The sequence below is a fragment of the Sesamum indicum genome, linkage group LG7, assembly GCF_000512975.1.
Source record: "Sesamum indicum cultivar Zhongzhi No. 13 linkage group LG7, S_indicum_v1.0, whole genome shotgun sequence".
Lineage (NCBI taxonomy): Eukaryota > Viridiplantae > Streptophyta > Magnoliopsida > Lamiales > Pedaliaceae > Sesamum > Sesamum indicum.
The window spans coordinates 8,209,065-8,227,701 of record NC_026151.1 but is presented as its reverse complement, the minus strand read 5'-3'; the positions used below and the strand labels follow the sequence as shown (position 1 = coordinate 8,227,701).

At 34.0% G+C, this 18,637-nt stretch overlaps 2 protein-coding genes and 1 pseudogene across 4 annotated transcripts; 1 reads left to right on the top strand and 2 right to left on the bottom strand.

Moving 5' to 3' along the window:
- The window catches only part of LOC105166608, a 2,786-nt pseudogene extending 1,548 nt beyond the window's left edge, over nucleotides 1–1,238 (top strand).
- Nucleotides 6,399–9,747, bottom strand: LOC105166607 (auxin response factor 18). Of its 2 annotated transcripts, none has more exons than XM_020695482.1 (4): nucleotides 9,608–9,747; nucleotides 7,798–8,998; nucleotides 6,717–7,555; nucleotides 6,399–6,631 (listed from the first exon to the last, which is right to left on the bottom strand). In XM_020695482.1, exons 2-4 carry the CDS (start codon nucleotides 8,917–8,919, stop codon nucleotides 6,562–6,564), a joined length of 2,031 nt encoding a protein of 676 aa, XP_020551141.1. In that variant the 5' UTR covers nucleotides 8,920–8,998; nucleotides 9,608–9,747; the 3' UTR covers nucleotides 6,399–6,561. The 2 variants fall into 2 exon arrangements, with proteins under 2 accessions (XP_020551141.1, XP_011084326.1); XM_011086024.2 differs by having other exon boundaries at nucleotides 9,247–9,697.
- On the bottom strand, nucleotides 14,541–18,559 carry LOC105166606 (GATA transcription factor 8). 2 transcript variants are annotated; one of them, XM_011086023.2, is made up of 4 exons: nucleotides 18,165–18,559; nucleotides 17,505–17,610; nucleotides 16,781–17,033; nucleotides 14,541–15,698 (listed from the first exon to the last, which is right to left on the bottom strand). In XM_011086023.2, the coding sequence occupies exons 3-4, from the start codon at nucleotides 17,015–17,017 to the stop codon at nucleotides 14,934–14,936; spliced, it is 1,002 nt and encodes a 333-aa protein (XP_011084325.1). In that variant the 5' UTR covers nucleotides 17,018–17,033; nucleotides 17,505–17,610; nucleotides 18,165–18,559; the 3' UTR covers nucleotides 14,541–14,933. The 2 variants fall into 2 exon arrangements, with proteins under 2 accessions (XP_011084325.1, XP_020551118.1); XM_020695459.1 differs by lacking the exons at nucleotides 16,781–17,033; nucleotides 17,505–17,610; nucleotides 18,165–18,559 and adding an exon at nucleotides 16,475–16,749.

Below are 18,637 nucleotides of genomic sequence, written 5' to 3'. Positions count from 1 at the left end.
TCTGAGATTTGATCGGCTTATTGGGATGCTCTTCGGACTCTCAACACCAAAGGGCTGCAAAAGAACTTGCCTTGTTGCCGTAACCGGGAATGCTGGTGAAGATTTGTTCTTCCTGAGTAAAGGATATGTGACCGGGATCTTGACCGTCGACACTGTTGCTGATTTTCTTCCTAGGAAAGGACCTCTTCGACAAAGAAGGTAACTTTAGCCTTTTTCGAGTTTTTTCTTATATGTCTCGAACTCAAAAACATTAAATAGTTAAAATCAACCCGTCAGCAGCCACACCTATATTTGTGCTAATGTGTCATGATCTACGTGGTTTGATGATCAAAATCCCTGACATCTAGCAGGAATAGTCACCAATACATTCTTCTCCTATAAATAATGTCAGAAATTAGGTGCTGTTAAAAACATGCTGACACTCTCTTACTTACTGATATCGGGACGAGGATGACTTTGTCCGAGTAGAGTCTGATTCAACGTTACACTTTAGCCCAACTTCTACAGATCCAACTAGGTAGTATCTACATTTTATTTATAGGGGCTTCTGTAACTATCTAGACGTCCTGATTATATAGTTGATGAGTGACCGTGTGTTCCAGTACAAATTATTGATCCTAGTGAAAATCTCGACTTGGATTTCATGTATAAGTTGGAGCATGTAGAATGTCACCTCATTCATCGATACATACCTCAACATGCCGATGCATTTGCTCAAGTACATCTTGCTGTTATTGACAGGACAGGAATCGCGTACATATCAAATGTAGCCGTCCGAGAAAGGTTCCGCAGAAAGGGAGTTGCCAAGAAGCTAATAGCTAAAGCAGAGGCAAAGGCTAAAAGCTGGGGGTGCCGTGCCATTGCTCTGCACTGCGAGGTTAACAACACGGGAGCTACGAAGCTGTACACGAGCCAGGGTTTCAGGTGCATTAAGGTGCCGGAAGGCGCGAATTGGCCTCATCCAAGAACGTCCCCTGACACGCAGTTCAGCTTCATGATGAAGCTCCTGTAGCTCTCCTCGACCCGTTCTCATAGGTAATCAGAGCGCGGACGACGATGAACGGTTCGACGTAGGAGTAGAGTGTAGGATGGAGGTAGGCAGCTTTGTAGATGTAGATGTAGATATTCTGGTTGTGGTTTTGTGTTCTGTTGCTACTTAGTTTGGTATATAGTATGTGATTTGAAGCTTAATTTTTTTCAAAAATTAATGATAATTGGCGAATTATTTTGACGGGTTATTTGCATTCACCTCTCCTGAAATTTAATTCTCGCGAATATCTTTTTCCGGGTGATTTTTGTACAAAGGTTGTAATAAAATTTTAGTGAAAGACAAATGTGTCTTTTCACTATTTAAAACAAAAGACAAGTTGTCTTTTGAAATATTAAGAAAATATTACACAAATTATTCTTATTTTCTTGATTTGTTTAAACAAATTATAGATCAACGGGTGTAAATATAATTATTTTATTTCTATATATAAGCTGTGGGCTGCAATTAGCATTTAGGTTTGGGCCCTATTTGGGCTAGCCCAACTTGATGAACTCTCTTTTGGGCCCATAATTTCTCTCATTTAAAAAAAAAAGAAAGAAAAGTAATTCTCACTTTATCTTTTTAGAGTTTGTCTGATAACACATTTTAAATAAATCTCTAAATATGCAAATTTATTTTTCTTAAAAAAAAAATGTTGGGTGATTGGTAGTTTAATTAAGGCTGTGTTTGGATCGATATATTTTAAATTACTAATAATAAATTTATGAATCTGTCTGGATTCATCAGTATTATAAAGAATTTTAAAATTTTCAATATTGTCTTTTAAAATATTGATGAATTTTAAATTTTTTTAACATAAAGTAATTTAAAATTCTTTTTTCAAATCCTTCCGCTCAAACTTAGCATAAATGGGGGATATATTAGTAAAACGACTTCATCGGATAATTTTTGGGGATAATTTAGCAAAAAAAAAAAAGCTATATAAATAAATTTGGGAGGGATGAAATATTTGTTGTAAACCCCTTCTTTTCTTTTTCAACTTATGAAATAAAAAATAAATTTACAAAGTATTATTATTTAAAAAAATCAAATATTTTTTTTTTCTTTTTCAGGGATTTTTGTTGTTGAAATGTTGATCCAAAGACACTATGAAAAAATTAATTATTTCCCAAACTACAAATACTATACCTTAAAAATCATAGTAAATTAATACTATTTATCATGATAAGATAAAATCGATATAAAGATTATCATAGTAAATTAATACTATTTATCATGATAAGATAAAATCAAAATAAAGATTTAAACTTTGACCACAGTTAATCAACATGCTTAATAGTTTTTACCTATTACCAAAATATTTACCATAGTTTTTAACTATAGCAAATCAATGGCCGTTAAGTGGTCGTAATTAATTAGTATCACATTTTTTAATTTTAATTATGATAATTAATTATTATAAAAAATCATATTTTTTTTAGTACGACCACCTTATATATATATATATATATTATACCAACTTATTAGTCTTCGGATTCTTTTTCTTCATAAAAAACACACACACACACATACACATACACATACACATATAAATATAAAATAATTAATAGGTCGTTGGATACCATTTTTGCATACACTTAAAACTAAGCAACACAATTACCTAATCTTTCATGAGTTTCTGTTCCCATTTATTATTTTTTTTAATTTATTTTTATTTTTTTACTTTTTCTAGAAATAAATAAAAACCTACTAATTTCAAGGGTTGACTCTTGACTCCAACATTTCTCTGAAATTCTTGGATCTTGTTCTATACACAGGGATGAAGACAGAAATTTTGATTCTATGCACGTAAATTAATGTTGACCAGCGTTTTACATTAGTTGTCGATGATGATTTTTTTTAATAATTTTTGTATTTTTTTTAATGATGCGTCTTTTTATGATAAACTCATGAAATTTATACAAATTAATTAAAATAAATAATATATAACGCAATGAAACATCAATCGATCGATGAATCGCATCAGACGACACATCATTTGTATAAATGAGAAAAGCATGAAATTCTTCAAAAATTGGTATGAAATTCAACGCTTTTCTCCTCGTGCACATATATCCATATTCATTAGCTATAATTAATGTAATTACTATTAACTCATGCAACCCTAATCTTCATGATCCCAAGCACGCTTTTTATATAATATAGTCGTGATAGTCTCGCGATTTAAGGTTTCATTTGACTGTCTTGTCGCTAAAATTGTAAGTGGATTAGGCGCACGTACGACTTTATTATAAATCTTGTCTGAGTTTGAGTTTTATATGTATTGTCATTGTTGAAAACCCGTACTCTACATTTATTTCTGGGACGTTATCGTAATTTTCTACCTCAATCATCTCCAAAGTTTATCCGATCTACTATAATATTACTTTCGATTTAATGTTTTAGATTTTTTCTTTTATTTTTTTCACATGCACATGAAACGACAACGTCCCGAGTATGCAACACAGTTGTTTTGATTGTTTTACCATTTGTGGCGATAGTCGAGTGCAGTACCCTTTAAAATAAATATATAATTAATTGAACCTGACACATCGCCTTGTTTCTATAGAAAATGCCGAGTAATGCAATGTGCAATGCAATCAATGTCTTCATTGTATGAGATATTATTTGCTCGAATTTTCTAACTCACAATTTATTCTGAAAGGACGTATCAGGTTTCGAGTAATTGACTTTTAATTAAAGAGCAAAAATAATAATTTAATAATTAAATATAGAGTAAATTATATTAATAGTCTTTGAGATTATGCTAAAATATACAAATACCCTTTACTTTTTGTAAAATTACAACTACATCATCTAATGTTATAGTTGTATTACTACTATACTTTATATTTAAAAATAAAACTTATACGAACAATCTCTGACAAACATTACCTTAATACCCCTTAAAGTTATAATTTTGTAAGTCACATAAGAAAATTTGTTTAATTTGATCTAATTTTTGGAGTGTCAATCTAATTTATTCTTAATTATATATATATATATATATATATATTGAATGTGTGTGTGTGTGTGTGTGTGAGAGAGAGAGAGAGAGAGAGAAAGGACCCAAGCATCAAAACGGCGGAAGCATTGTTGATGGGCCTCCTCACGTGAGCCCACTTGTATATGTTGTTTTTAGTTATTTAATTAATCAAGAATTTAATGGTGATTATACCAATAAATCAGTCCCCCAACCCTACTATTTTTATGTTTTTATACATTTATATATATATATATATGTATTTAGATTCCAAATAAAATAATGTATATGTACTTACCACTACAAAAAAAATTACTGTTGCTTTGTCATAGAATAAAAGTAATAATAAATAATAATAATAATAATTATTATTATATTTAGATAAAATTGATGCAAAAACTTAGCTTATCCATCTTAAAAAATACATTTTGCAAGGCTTTTAGTCACACTCACAAAAATCACGGCCAACAATCACTACACGGCCATGATCAATAACTATTTACTATGATTATTTATTTTTATTGTCTTATTGTCACGATTAAATTATATTTTCTTCTAGTGTACTATGATTTTTTTTATTTATATATTATTTAAATAACTTTCATGCATAGCAAGAAGTAAAAGGGTGTTTGTAATAATTTCTGCTTTTATGATAAAAAAAAATCTTGAATTAAGCTGCACTAAAAATCGGGAAGTTTCTAAAACTAAAGTGAAAATTTAAAATAAATAAATAAATAAAATTAGAATATTTAAAAGAACAACTTCATATTTATTTTATTTACAAAAATTGGTAAACAATGCTTAAACTTAAATTATCTAAATTTATAAAATAAAAAAAAAACAAGTTTTAATTTGTAATTCAATCATAAGTTGATAACCACTCAGTTTAAGTTTAAAACATTGGAGCGTAGGCCACACGTTGGATTCCGGTCAACGTTCAACCTTTGAGCGTGGACAACACGTTGAGACAGAAGAGCGTGAGAGAGCGGGTCGCGATCTTTGTTTGTTCGTGGTGGCAGGCTCTACAGAAGTCACTCCCCAATGACGCGCGGGGATTAGGAAGTCTGTGCAGCGTTTGACCAACACGCCTTGGGATTAGATCCCTAATTAAACCCCACTTAATCCTTTATTTCAGACCCTAAGTATAGTTTTAATAATAATTAATTACCGCGCAAATCCCAATTTATTTTGTTTTCCTTCTCTTCCTCTTTGTACTTGGGATTTGAGTTAAAAGTCCTTTTTTTTTTTTATTATTACTATTATATTAGAAAGTCAACAATGTACTGAAATTATGTGGGGAGAAATAAATAGAAATTACTATATTATTATATTTTTGAAAAATTATAGTTTATATGCATTAAAATAAATGATTAATTATACTTAAATCCTTTCTAAAAATGTGAAATTACATTTTTTTCCCAAGTAAACAGTTTATTCATGACTATTTTTTATCCAATGACTATAATTCATAAATAATATTTAACTATAGTCACATTCTTTTAAATTTATATATATTCCATTTATCCACCTGCAAGTATAAAAATATTAAATAAGTGGAAAAATTATAAATTTATATTTTTTTATTGATGTCAGTATTTTTTATTCAAACCATAACGGGAGGATGTTAGGTATAAACAAAAAATTTTGAAAAGGGTGTAAACATAATTATAAAATTTCTTTGGGAAAAAATGTAATCATACTATTTAGTTTAAATTATAAAATTTTGAAAAGGGTGTAAAAATTTCTGCAAATCATACTAATTAGTTTAAATTTCTTTCTTTTTTTTCCATAGTTTATCAATAAATTTTGAATTATTAAGACCAATTCACAAATAACTTTTTTTTGATATATTTTTTTAAATATTATATGCTTTACTATACCATTTACAAAATAATCTTATGAGAATAACAAATCTATATATTTAATAGCAATTGAATTTAATATTATAAAACTTTAAAATTTAATTTTATCACTTCAGGTTTTCAACAAACAATATTGCCTATGAACATATTGAAAAATATAACCAGCATGATAATATAGTTATGTGATTAATTCTTTATTATTTAAAAAATTTATTATGGTTCAAGAATTAGACAATAAATAATGTTATAGTAATTCTTTTAGATTTGTTCATTTGAATGTAGAACGTAGGGGTATTCAATTCGGTTAACTAAACATGCCGAAAGTTCGATTAACTGAAATTTCGATACGTCGAAATGACAGACTGATAAGTATTAAGGGATAGAGTCCCAATCCAAACTCAAATCTAAATTTTTTTAATGAATTTGAATCTGAATTTAAGAATATTCATTGAGTCTAGACCTGAATTTCTGAATTATGTTATGAGTATGGATAGGGTCTTACCCTACCGGTTGACGCCCCTACTTCAAACGTTAAACCAAGCAATGCTTCTTCATGTTTTCATTGCAAAGAGTTGCAAGAGAATTCAGGACATACATCTCGAGAATTGGCTCAAAGGATTTTCGCCAAAACTTCCAAATGCAGAAACTGTACAATTGCAAAACTTGAAACAGATCAAAACTCTTTCCTAAATCCCACGATTTTCCCTGCCCGACTCGATCAGTATCGTCAGCCGTCTCGCTTTCTTCATGAAATCACTGCAACAATAGTAAAAAGGATCAGAGGTCTTAGCCATGTTCCAATATTCTTGAAATCATGTTAACATGAGAGTTGTAGTTTTACCCGAACGGAACGTCTTCGGTGGGTCTGGTGGCGCCTTCTGCATCGCTGTAGACTACATTCGTCGATGTATCAGATCTTTGCAAGCTAAACATGGAGGCCAGTTTCCTGTATAGTTCTTCATATGAGCTGATACTCGATAGGTCAAGGGTCCGACCAACGTCCTCAGACTCCAAGAAAACCTTACAGTTCGTTGTCTCCAACCCGAGCTCGAGTTTTTGATCTTTTAACCTTGGAAACTCTCCTTCCGAACAGGCTTCTGGTGGAGAATTCTGAATAACGGCTGATACCGAACCATTGGAGACATTTCCCATGTTCTCTTCAGTATCCAAAGAGCAGCTCCGAGATATTTGCTGTTCCGTGAGGATTGGCTGACCGAATAAAAGAAACACGGGTGACTTTGTTTCGTTGTTTTCGTTCAAACTGAGGGTCGAGCTCTTCGTTTGCAGAGAACATGATAAGGGATCAAAATTGGAATTCTCCAAGCGGCTGCCGGTGAGGATCTTTGGTAGTGGCTTGAAGTTGAATGGATGAGGTCCCATCTGAAGATTATTGAAGTGGGGATCCGATGAAGATAGTAGAAACTGAGCATGCCTGGCTCCCTGTATGCCTGAAGAAATGTTGTCAGGTAAACAACACAACGGGCTGCTGGGGCTGAGGGGGTTGCGGAGAAGTGTCATCGGCATATGAAGTTGTCCAAGGGGAAATTCCGGTGGCCGTGGCCTCTTTCTTGGCGGAGAGAAGGGCGACAGAGGGATGGCTGGAATATGTGATACCAACTCAACTAACCATGGGCTAACTCGCTTCACGTTTTGTAGTAACTCCGGTTCGTCCCATGCCACCTGCAAACGAGTTTTTTGATTAGAAACAAGATCCTATTTCGGGTGTGAATACTACATCCAATTAACAAAGCCATAGCAGATCAACATTGTAGAATGTATGAACAGTAGCTTTCAACAACCGAATTTTGTAGATAAGAATAGGATGAATGGAGTGAAATTAAAAACTAATATTCGAGTTACCTGAATTTTGTAGATAAGAATAGGATGAATGGAGTGAAATTAAAAACTAATATTCGAGTTACCTGAAGAAGTCGCCATGGAGAATTAGGCCAGTAAACAGGGTCATCGACCTGAACCGATGATACAGTTCCCATAAACCAGCTTATCCGAGACGAATCTTCCGTCTCAAATGCCATCTTAAACCTCATTCCAGCACACCATTGGATCCTCATTGCAGCCCTCACAGCTGAAGCCCTCACCACAAATTCCGGCGTGCTTGCACGTGGATAATAGACGACCTCGAACGGCCGGCCACTGGCAGCAAGACTAGCTGCTTCAATAACAGATTCGGCACTCACATTCCCCCTCTCCCTCGCCCCTGAATCACAACTACCATTCCGTTTCCTAACACTTCCAACACATAAACTCTCACTTTGAGAACCAGAGAACCCCTTATACAAAGCCGAGGCGCAATTTGCAGCCCCAGTGCTCCATCCAGACAAGACCTCCGGCCCACCGCTGATGCCCGTCTTCGCCCTCTGTATTCCAAGACACAATTCGCCGTTTTCTGTCCTCAAGAAGACAATAGAATCCCCAGCCACAAGCTTTTTTTGGTTCACAAAATTACTCCACCCCGTAGTCAAAAGATGCCGCCTCGGCGTACCTCTATAAATATGCCTGAATTTCCATACCTCCCCATGAACATCCTTAGCCAAGATAGTCTGAACCGGCGGCTCAGCCGAATAATCCAACCTCGGAAATATCGTCTCAGCACAGTATCTCGGGACGGAGAAACCCCCACCATTGTTTGCATCAGACTGTGTTAAGGTCTTGGCAAATGAATTAGGCTTCTCTTTCTCCTCATTCTTACTAAATCCCATCAATCCACCCTCATCATCAACATCACATTCATTTCTTCCCAATGGAACTAATCTCATTTTCGCGTAAACCTCGTCTGTCTCAGAATCAGCCAAGTAGCTTATGGATGATACTCTACAAGGTATAAGGGGTGAAATTCTTGGAAATTCATGAAAATCTACAGCTTTATTGGCATGCTCAGAGTGACCCTGAGGAAAGTAATAAACCTTTGAATTTATAGGTGGAATTTGAGCCATCCCACCAGCACAGGCATGCCATAGCTGGGGATCCAAGCACTTCTCCACTTGATTCATGGGCCTCCCCACTGAATTCATAGCATTAATCATATCTTCAACAATCTAGAGCTCCAACCACATCCAATTCTAACAAATCAAGAATACCCCTCAAGGCCCTCTGCAATTATTTCTGTAAAAAACACAAAAATTACAATAAAGATCAAAATCCCTAAAGAGAACACAAGATGAACACAATGGCAGCCTGCATTAAGACAGAAATCAAGAACTAAAAATTGCAGATGGGATTTGTTTTTCTAATCATTTCAAGAATCCCAGATCAAAATCAACACAATATAGACAAGAAAGTTTCCTTTCCTTCACTTCAATCAACAACCCAAGAAACAGAGAGAAAACAGAAAGGGGAAAAGTGAACTTTACACCAAAGACTGCGACTTTCTCTGCTCTTATCTCTTCTCTTCTCTGAAAACCCTTTAATTTGTTAAATCAACCAAACAAGAAACAAGCACAACCTAGAAAGAATCGAGCCCTTTTCCTTGAAGAAAAAGCAGAAGCAGAAAAGTCGAATAAATGAGGGGTGGTTGTGTAGGCCTTTTCAACAACATAAAACTGTAAACTGATTTCTTGTGAAGAGAAAGAGGATTGAGTATGAGATTTAAGCAGAATGGAGAAGAAAGAGAAATTGTGTGTGTGTGATGAGGATGGGGACAGACAGAGACAAGAGCCAAAAAAACACACAACACACAACACACAGTAACAGAGAGAGTGGGTGAAGCGACACCTGAAGCTGAAGCTTCCTTTGCCGACCAGAGGGTGGCAGAGGGAATTGATATTGACAAATGACACTCAGAAACTCCAATATACATACCTATATACGTATATATATATAATATCTACATTACATACATACATATATATACAGAGAGAGAGAGAGAGAGGACGGAGAGAGAATGATTTTATATTAGTTCTCTTGCTGTCTGTACGTAATGACGTTTCCAGATTTCTGTTCACACTTTTCTTTCTATTTTTCTCTTTGTATGAGTGTGGATGGGTGTGACTGTTTTTTGATTTTTGGGACACCGGGTGGATATATTACTCTTCTGAATTATGCTTACACCCTGTTTTACAAATTATTTATATAAATTATTCTTAATTTTTGTATAATTACTAATTATTTTTAAAATTAAAATTAATAGTAAATAATCACACAACATTTTTTTTACAAAAATAGTTCAAACATTTGGCATGAAAATGTTTTTACCAGTTAAACTCCTCCTAGTAAATATGACTATGGGATTTCAAACGGTGGGGGCCATTAGCATGGGGTAGAATAGAAGCCAAAATAAAGCGGCAGTTGTTTAACTTTAAGTGAGGAAATTAAGGTACATAAACAAGTAATTAAAACAATGAAGTGGGAGGCGGTCGGAGGTTGGCGTTTCAAGAAGCGTGTCTCTTTCATATAGCTTAATAATAAGGTGGATGCCAACCACTTTGTCGGGCTCGGTAATTTGTTTCTTTCTAACTTATATTATACCATAATCCACAACATTAATTACTCCTAATTCATTTTTACCCTTCTTCTCAGCATAAATCCATGTTGTGTCTCATTCTTTTTTATTTTTTTAGAGATCATTATAATTCCTTTTTATGATATTTGATGTAATTACACGTAAATTTCATACAATTTTGGAAAATTATATCAGCATTCATGAGATTTGTTTCCCTCCTCGTTAGTCAAAATTTACTAAATTTGCTTTTACTAAATGAAAATTGATATTTACCCTTGATTGACGTAAAACTGACTTTTTGCAGGTCAGATACCTTTTTTCGGACCAAACTAACCTAATAACATTGAAGGTATATCCACTAACATGCATTAAAGCGTGGAGATGTATGAGGTTAATTTAATCATGAAAAGATTTATTTAATCTGCTATAAATCGATAATAAGCCAATCAGAGATATATATAGATTCTTTTCTGATTTTTTTTTTAAATTAATATCACAAAATTCGATAAATTTTAACTAACGGGATGGCTTATTTGTTAGACGAAACCAAACCTCAAAGGTTGTAGAAATAATTTGCCAAACCACAAAGGGGCTATATGTAATTATACCAAATCTCAGAAGATGAGAGTGTAATTATTTTTATTTTTTATTTTTTTAAGAATTAAAGTCTAACAAATAGACCCATCGATTAGTAAAAACTTCACCGAAATTACTGATATTAACAAAGTAGTTGAATGAAAAATCTATATATACCGATCGATTGACTTATTACTGACCTACTGCAGGTCATATTTTCTTATCAACATACCTTTATATATGTTCACAAGCTAATGCATGTAAGGAGATATATACATATCTTCACTCTTATAAGGGCATTTTGAATAGATTATATTTGTTTGACCTACAATAAGTGATCGTGGGTAAATATGGATTTTCATTCAACATTTTTGCTAATATCAATAAATTCAATAAATTTTGATCAACAAAGATATATATTTGTTAGACAGAAACCAACGTCAAGAGTACTAGATATATAATTCTCAAATAGCAGGAGGTTTACGTGTGATTACACCAAACTTTAAGATATTGAAACACTCGATGCATTTGCATAATTTATTTATTTATTTTTTTATTCAATTATATCAAATAAAATAATTGATCCATTGATATTTTCTTAATATTAAATTTACATGAATAGAATATTATCATTTTTCTACGAATAAATACGCTTGAGGATATTTCAGTCAATTTGTATTTTTAATAACAAAGAGTTATCAGAACACTGTATAAATTCTCATTTATATTATTTTCTTCTTATATATAAATTAAAATTTCACAAAAAATACATAATTTTCTGACATAATTTTTCTTTTTTTGCTCTATTTCTATATGGTCCAAAAAAAATATTTAGTAGGAGAAATTTTGTTAAAAATAACATTTTATCGATCAAATGAAATTTCAAAAAAGAATTATCAAGAAAATGACTTCTCAACATACTAAGGTCTACTTGCCATTGATTAAACTAGTTGATGCACCAATAATTTAATGCAATTTTTCCTTTAAAAAATAATTAAAAATTAATTTATATGTTCACAGCAAGAAAATATGATATCTGTGATAAAATATTCAGTAATAATTTTAAAATCGCCACTATAAATATATATTAAGCAACAACAACTTTTATCCTGACAAGAATTGTGATTAAAGTTGTCAGTACTTATAATTAGTGGCACATCGACAGTAACATAATATTGTTCACAAAAAATAATTGTTATCATTAGATCGTCACCATATATGTGTCGCTGATTGTAAAAGAAATTATAATTTTCGTATTAGATTTCTTAACTGGAACACCAAAAATAATTAAAATGAAAATTATTAAATGCATTTAAAAATAAAAAGAAAATCAAGAATATAATTTTATTTTTATTTCTACTTTTTTTTTAGGAAAAAAGAAAAGGCCCAACAACCCAACCAAACACTTAAATATTGGTGGGCTACACATTGTCCAAACATATGCCAAATATCTTTGTCCAAATTCCAATAATAATTAATATCCCCATCTCAACTAACACTTTGCCTATTCATCCTCATCTCACACCTAAATCTTCCCTTCTATTTTTATTTCTTTTTTATTATTATTATTATTATATATCAAGATATTGGAAATTAAGGACAATAAAAAATGGTGGGCCTTTTAGCATATATAATCAAATATTTAGAAATAAAATATATGCCCGATGCAGAAAAATTTTGTTTATAATGGATACCTCTGAATAAAAAATTAAAAATTTTGCCTCATCAGTGAGACGCACGTTGTGTTGATGTGATATAATTGAAGTCATTTATTTAAACATAGACACATAGTATAAGCAAGTTATCTTTGTTTGCTTTTTGCTTTTTTTTCTTTTATGTGTGCTCACTCGTGCTGCTAATGCAATAGCACCAACGAGAAATAGAAGTTGATGTGTAAACTTGTCACGAGCCTACATCCAGTCTTAGAAAATCGGTTAGTGAGGAGCATGACACTCCCTTTATAAACATCTTCGGAATTCTTGTACCAATCGATGTGGGATGAAAAACTTGTAACATTCTCCCCCACCTAATCCACATGCGCCCTTGTGCCATGAGGACTGTCCTTTGGCTGGCATAGATCCCCCTCTCTTGGCATTGATAAGGCCCCTGCTTTAATACCACGTATCATAGAGCCCACATACGTTCCTAGAAATTGATTATTAAAGAGGAGGGATACCCTTTTTATAAACACCTCCAAGAACACATTAGTTAGCAAGTTTTTCGACTTGTTCCTGAGAGGAAGCTTTCGAAATTGCTATTTGAAAAATCGTAATTCATTTTATCATATTTTAGAAATAAATTTATTTTAACCCAACAATAATCATTTAGTGGCAACAATTTTACATTTAAGAACAGTAAAATTATATTTTAAAACCTCTTTAGAATTCATATATTCCCAACAGGGAGAAAATAGGAAGAAGAACAAGGTTTTACCCTTCATCCCCAGCTACTAATAAGTTTGATCAAATTCATTTTATCAAAATAATATAATATTACAATACTAAAATTTTTATTTCACTTTCAAATATATAGATATAAATTATTTCGAATGAAATTCAAGTCGATTAAGAATTACAATGATGGCATTGCACAAAATTAATGGACCAAAAGTTTAATTGTGAGGAAAAGACAAATCGAATTCTTTCCGAATAAGTTTATAAGTTGTTGAAAAATATTTGAAAAAATAAACTTATAAAGAAAATTGAAATTTTAATCTTGGAGTATTGGGTGATTTGCAATATAGTCCTAAATTTTTTGAAATAGTTAATATTAGTCCCACACTTTAGAGAAACGTTATAAAATTAGTCCCATTGTAAAAAAAATTGTAACATTGGGGACTAACTTTGTCATGTTTTCCAAAAATGTGGGACAAATATTGCAATAGAAGGACTAACTTTCCTATGATTACTTAAAACGTGGGACTAAAGTTGACTATTTTAAGAAGTATGAAATTAATATTGCAAACCATCCTACATTTTGGATCGAAATCATAATTTTCTTAATAAGCTGACATGATCCAAAACTAAGATGTTGGGCTTTGTTTTCAGGGGTTGGGTTATTTTGTCTCAGAGTTTGCAGCCCAACTTTTACCAATCCTGGGAAGTCTTCAGTCTGTTCGTTAAACAAAATAGGCCCGACATATTTAATTTTATTTAAGTTGCATTTGGATGGACAGATTTTAAAATTATGAATCTTAATTATCTAAAAAGTAAATTTTTGGGACTTGTTTGGTTAGTTTTAAACTCAAAGAATTTGGAGTCTCCATTTTGATTTTGAATTATATTTTGTTTAATTTTGATGAATTTCAAATTCTTTTTACGTATGGAGTGATTCGAGATCTTTTATTTTTATGTATATATATATATAAATTCAAATAAAACCTTAACATATCTAAATCATATATATCATCATACTCATGTTATACCACATTCATATTCACACATTTGTATCCGTACGACATAAATTATTAATCTAACACTACATAAATTAAGCTCGAATAATTTAATATTTTTAAATTTTTTAAAATAATGGAATGAAAGTGGAAGGACAGCTGAATAACATAGTTCCGACAAAGAAATGTAAGAGAAGAAAGGAAGATGGTAGGAAGAGAGATTTAAGGACATAAAACCATTTGAAAATCCCTACAAGAAATGGAACTGCAAAAAGAATATGGGATGACAAGAAGAAGTACTAAGAACAAGACACCTTAAACCACTCGAAACCTATATAATAAATCTTTAAGGACCCTAACATCAAGATTCAAACCTCAGCTCCACCTCCTACTCCTAACCTTGCACCTCTAACCCTTCCTACACTCTCTCTCTCTCTCCCTCTCTCTCTCTTCTCATTCCGTCTCTCTATTTTGCTAAATTATCCATCGTCTATAGCTCCTATCCCCTCCCATTACAGTACTGTACAAAGAACCAACGAACCAAGAAATCGAAGAACCTGCAAGAAAATACAGACGACACGCTATGGTGAAACGCACTGAAAACCCATTATTGATCCTCTTCGTTTGCGACATCACATGTTCGGAATGACCTCGGGCTTCGTGGTCGTTGGAGTAGTGGTTGCAGTCCCCGGCCCGACCTTGCCTCTCATCTCGAGAACTTTCTTGTGGGAGTTTGAGTGCAAAGAGGGAACGAATGTCGGGCTTGCAGCCGGACGGTACTCCGGGAACAAGCGGCCGGACTTGTAGCGGACGCCACAAGCATTGCATAGTGTTTTTGGCCCCATTGGGCCGGCCCTCCATTGAGGCGTCTTTGTTATCTCGCAATGCATGCATTTGCGTACAGCTTGTGCTGGAGGGTTCTGATGAGCGTCCTCCGCATCAACGGGCGAAGCTATCTTAATTTTCTTTTTCTTCTTTGGCTCAAGTCCAGCCGGTTTTGGGGATTTCTTCATCGTTGTCGATTCGGCAAAGTTCTCGGACTCTGAAGATAATCCAGGAGCGACGAATGGCTGTGGGGTCTCTATGAAGGACGATGTAGGGGAGATTAGTTGAATGGCAGCTCTCGGATTAAAAGTTGCCGGACGGGGGCGCTTGCTTCGTGCACGTTGTGGCCCGCGGTGACTGGGGCTGAGCGGCATCGCCTTTGCCTCCGAGGACGAACTAGTGCTGCTGCTGCTGCTGCTCTCTAGAACGGAAATGGGGCTGGACGTTTGGAATTGGTTGTCTGACGGCTCCATCTCCGGGCACAAGTTCTCTTTTCCAACAGTCATCCCCTGCCCCGAAAACGAATCCTCCATAAAAGTCGAAAGCCATTCGAGTTGCACTATATCCTCGTACTGAGACAACACCACAAAAAACATGAAATGGATCAGCCGAGGGCTAAAAAAACATTGTTCATTAATGCAAATTGTAATTTCATCCATTCAATCATAAAAGAGAAACTATCTGTGCACGAGGAAATATCGTATGCAGCTAATGCTCTTTAAGTGCACATGACTTGTAAACAATTTCATCCAACTCCCACGAAGCAGAGGATTAGTGATCCAACCGATGTAGTAACTTGAATATCCATACCAAGAAATTGATCAAAACCATACATGAAGAAGAAACAAATGTGATTGTTACTTAGAATTCGAGTCTTGAAGCTATAAGTATGGTCACCAAATAGTACAATCTTGTACTAAATTCGAAAGCTATATCTTATACTTGATTGGACCACATAACCAAATATTTGAATTTTCGAATTAATAGAGCAATTAAGTTTCGCACCAAAGCTCGTCCCCACCGCTAATAAATAAATGAAAGTACCAAAATATTCAGATAGACCCCAAATAAGGTTCATTTGAAAAAAAATTATATGCATCATCTATAGAAAAATGGCCCGACTACTTCACACATGATGCCACCACCGGCACTCAAATTGCCGATGGTGATGGCATAATTTCAAGTCATCACACAACAAACCAACATGGCTTAACAACTTCAACATTACATTATACTAATTGACAACATGGCAACAACTTAGACTTCCTCAAAGTTCAATTCTTTTTTCCCACATCAAATTAGAGCAACAAATGGCGGAAATTCAGATTGATGTCAAGCTTAACAACACCTTGTAGTGTAATCTTGCATTGCAAATTAGTATTACATTTCGTGCTGCATTCAGTATCCGCATCACCTGTATATTTAAGGAAAAGTCTTACACATGTAGCGCGTAGGCACGAAACTAATGCTAACTTGCAACTAGAGACGTGTGCACGTAGACACATCCAAACGACACATGATCAAACAAAAAACACCGTCTGCACCGAGTTCGAATGCTTAACAAAAAACTCTTGGACATTTCGTAAACAACAGTTGTAAGTCAATTTTGAAATAGAACATTTACTACCAATTAATGGAAACAACTGATGCTCACCGGAACAGAAAGCTCGGCTGATAGGTCAGACGAGGAGTTGCCATGGCTGCCAGAGAAAAATGGGTCGGATTCCGGCAATGCATCATTCCACATGCTAGAAAAAGCCTTGGAGTCGACAGAGCTAACTAAATTGCCGCCGCCGCCACCAGACTCATTCTCCGGGGGAAACTCAATCAAGTCATCAATTTGATCAAAAAAGTTTCCACAGTCAATCTCATCCATGAAATTTGGCCCCATTTTTTTTCTTTTTTCCCTGAAAGAAAAACCAAAAAGATAAAAAAGAATTAATAAAAAGCGGAAATCAAAGATAAATAGTTATACAGTACCTACGAGAAAGCTAGAAAAAAGGAGGGATGATATGAATATTTGAAAGGAAGCTTGATTGATGCTAACATGCGCATGATATGGATGAAGAGGGGGGCCACCAGCCAGCCAGGAGGCTTTGCTGGTCTCACGACATTGATGCTTGCCAGCTTATATGAAGTTGGGATGGAGTGGGGGCGCAAGTTAGCATCTAAGAGCTTTAACTGAAGCAAATTATGGATTCTTGTTCCCAAGAACCCAAAATTTTCATAGAGATTCCGAAAATCTTATGAAGATTTCAGAAAAATAGCAGTAAATTAAAGAAAATGCAACAAAATGGGTGGTGACGATTGAGTGCACCGACACTAAAAATTCCCATTTCTTCAAGGCAAAAAGTAAATAAAGATGGAACGGAGCAAACCTTGAAGCTTTTGTGTGTTTCCTAAGCAAAGATTTGAGAACCCAATATGGAGAAACCTTAAAAAATCCTTAAAAATCAGTCTCCCTCCACAAGAATTCAACTTTTCCTGCAAATACATAGGATGGAAATGGTAAGTTCAACAATTACAAAGAAGTAGTATCAAGTAGTGTAAATATTTGTCAACGAATGGTAAGTTGCGGAAATCAAAGTTATTGTTTCAAGAAAAGGAAAAAAATGTGAAAAAAGATGAAACTTTTTGGCTTAAAACTGAAAGAAATCAGCTTTTTTCTGGTCATTTGAGGAATAATGACGATAAAGTCTCAAACTTTTCCATTTTTTCCTCTAGCAAGAAGGGAAAAAAGCTTCATACTTGACAAAAAAACAAAGAGGAATTCACTCATTTTCATGGGTAAAGCCCATTTTCAGGGCTCATTTAGGGGGAAAAGAAAGCAAAGAACATGATATACGCCTTCACCATCTTTTTCCTCAGTTGAAAAACAGAGAGCCCAGAAAAAAAAAACATCCAAATAAAAGAAGCAAAAAGCAAGAAACAAACCCAAGAATCAACAGTTTGGGTTATGAAGAACACATACCAAACATGCAATTTCAAGCTTCAAAACTGAGAAAAAAAAAAAGGCAAAGAAAATGCAGAACTCAAACCTCTGCATAAAACACTCCACACACAGCAACACTTCCCGCCCAAAAAAAACAAATCTTTAGGCAGAATTTCTTTCTTGTTTTCCTGCGGCACAACTCTCAAGACAGACGAAAAGGGCCCAAAAACCCTCAAAGAAAACAAGACAAGAACCCCTCTACACCTCCATTTCCATCACTGTTCACTGAGAACTGTGTATAAATTTCTATGTATGTATATGTATGTATATGTATATATATAAATGGGTGTGTGTGTGTTCTTGTTGTCTGTTTTTTTTCTTCTGTATCACTCCTAGTGTGAGGAGAGAAAGAGGAAAATGGGGTGGAGTGAGTGATTATGAAGAGAAAAAAAGAGGCTAAAAAGAAAGGAAATATGGTAGGTGGAGTTCTTGCTTCATTGCAAGCTGTCTTTTACACTCATCCTTCACTGTCTTGATGTTTAAGTCTTCTTCAATACCCACCCCCCCACACCCCCCCCC

Coding starts and splice junctions, on each gene's coding strand:
- LOC105166607 (XM_020695482.1), bottom strand. CDS start 8,919: ATGATTAATGCTATGAATTCAGTGGGGAGGCCCATGAATCAAGTGGAG. Junction 7,556..7,797: donor CTCCATGGCGACTTCTTCAG/GTAACTCGAATA, acceptor ACTCGTTTGCAG/GTGGCATGGGACGAACCGGA. Junction 6,632..6,716: donor ACCGAAGACGTTCCGTTCGG/GTAAAACTACAA, acceptor CTATTGTTGCAG/TGATTTCATGAAGAAAGCGA.
- LOC105166606 (XM_011086023.2), bottom strand. CDS start 17,017: ATGGGGCCAAATTTCATGGATGAGATTGACTGTGGAAACTTTTTTGAT. Junction 15,699..16,780: donor CAGCCGAGCTTTCTGTTCCG/GTGAGCATCAGT, acceptor GTGTTGTCTCAG/TACGAGGATATAGTGCAACT.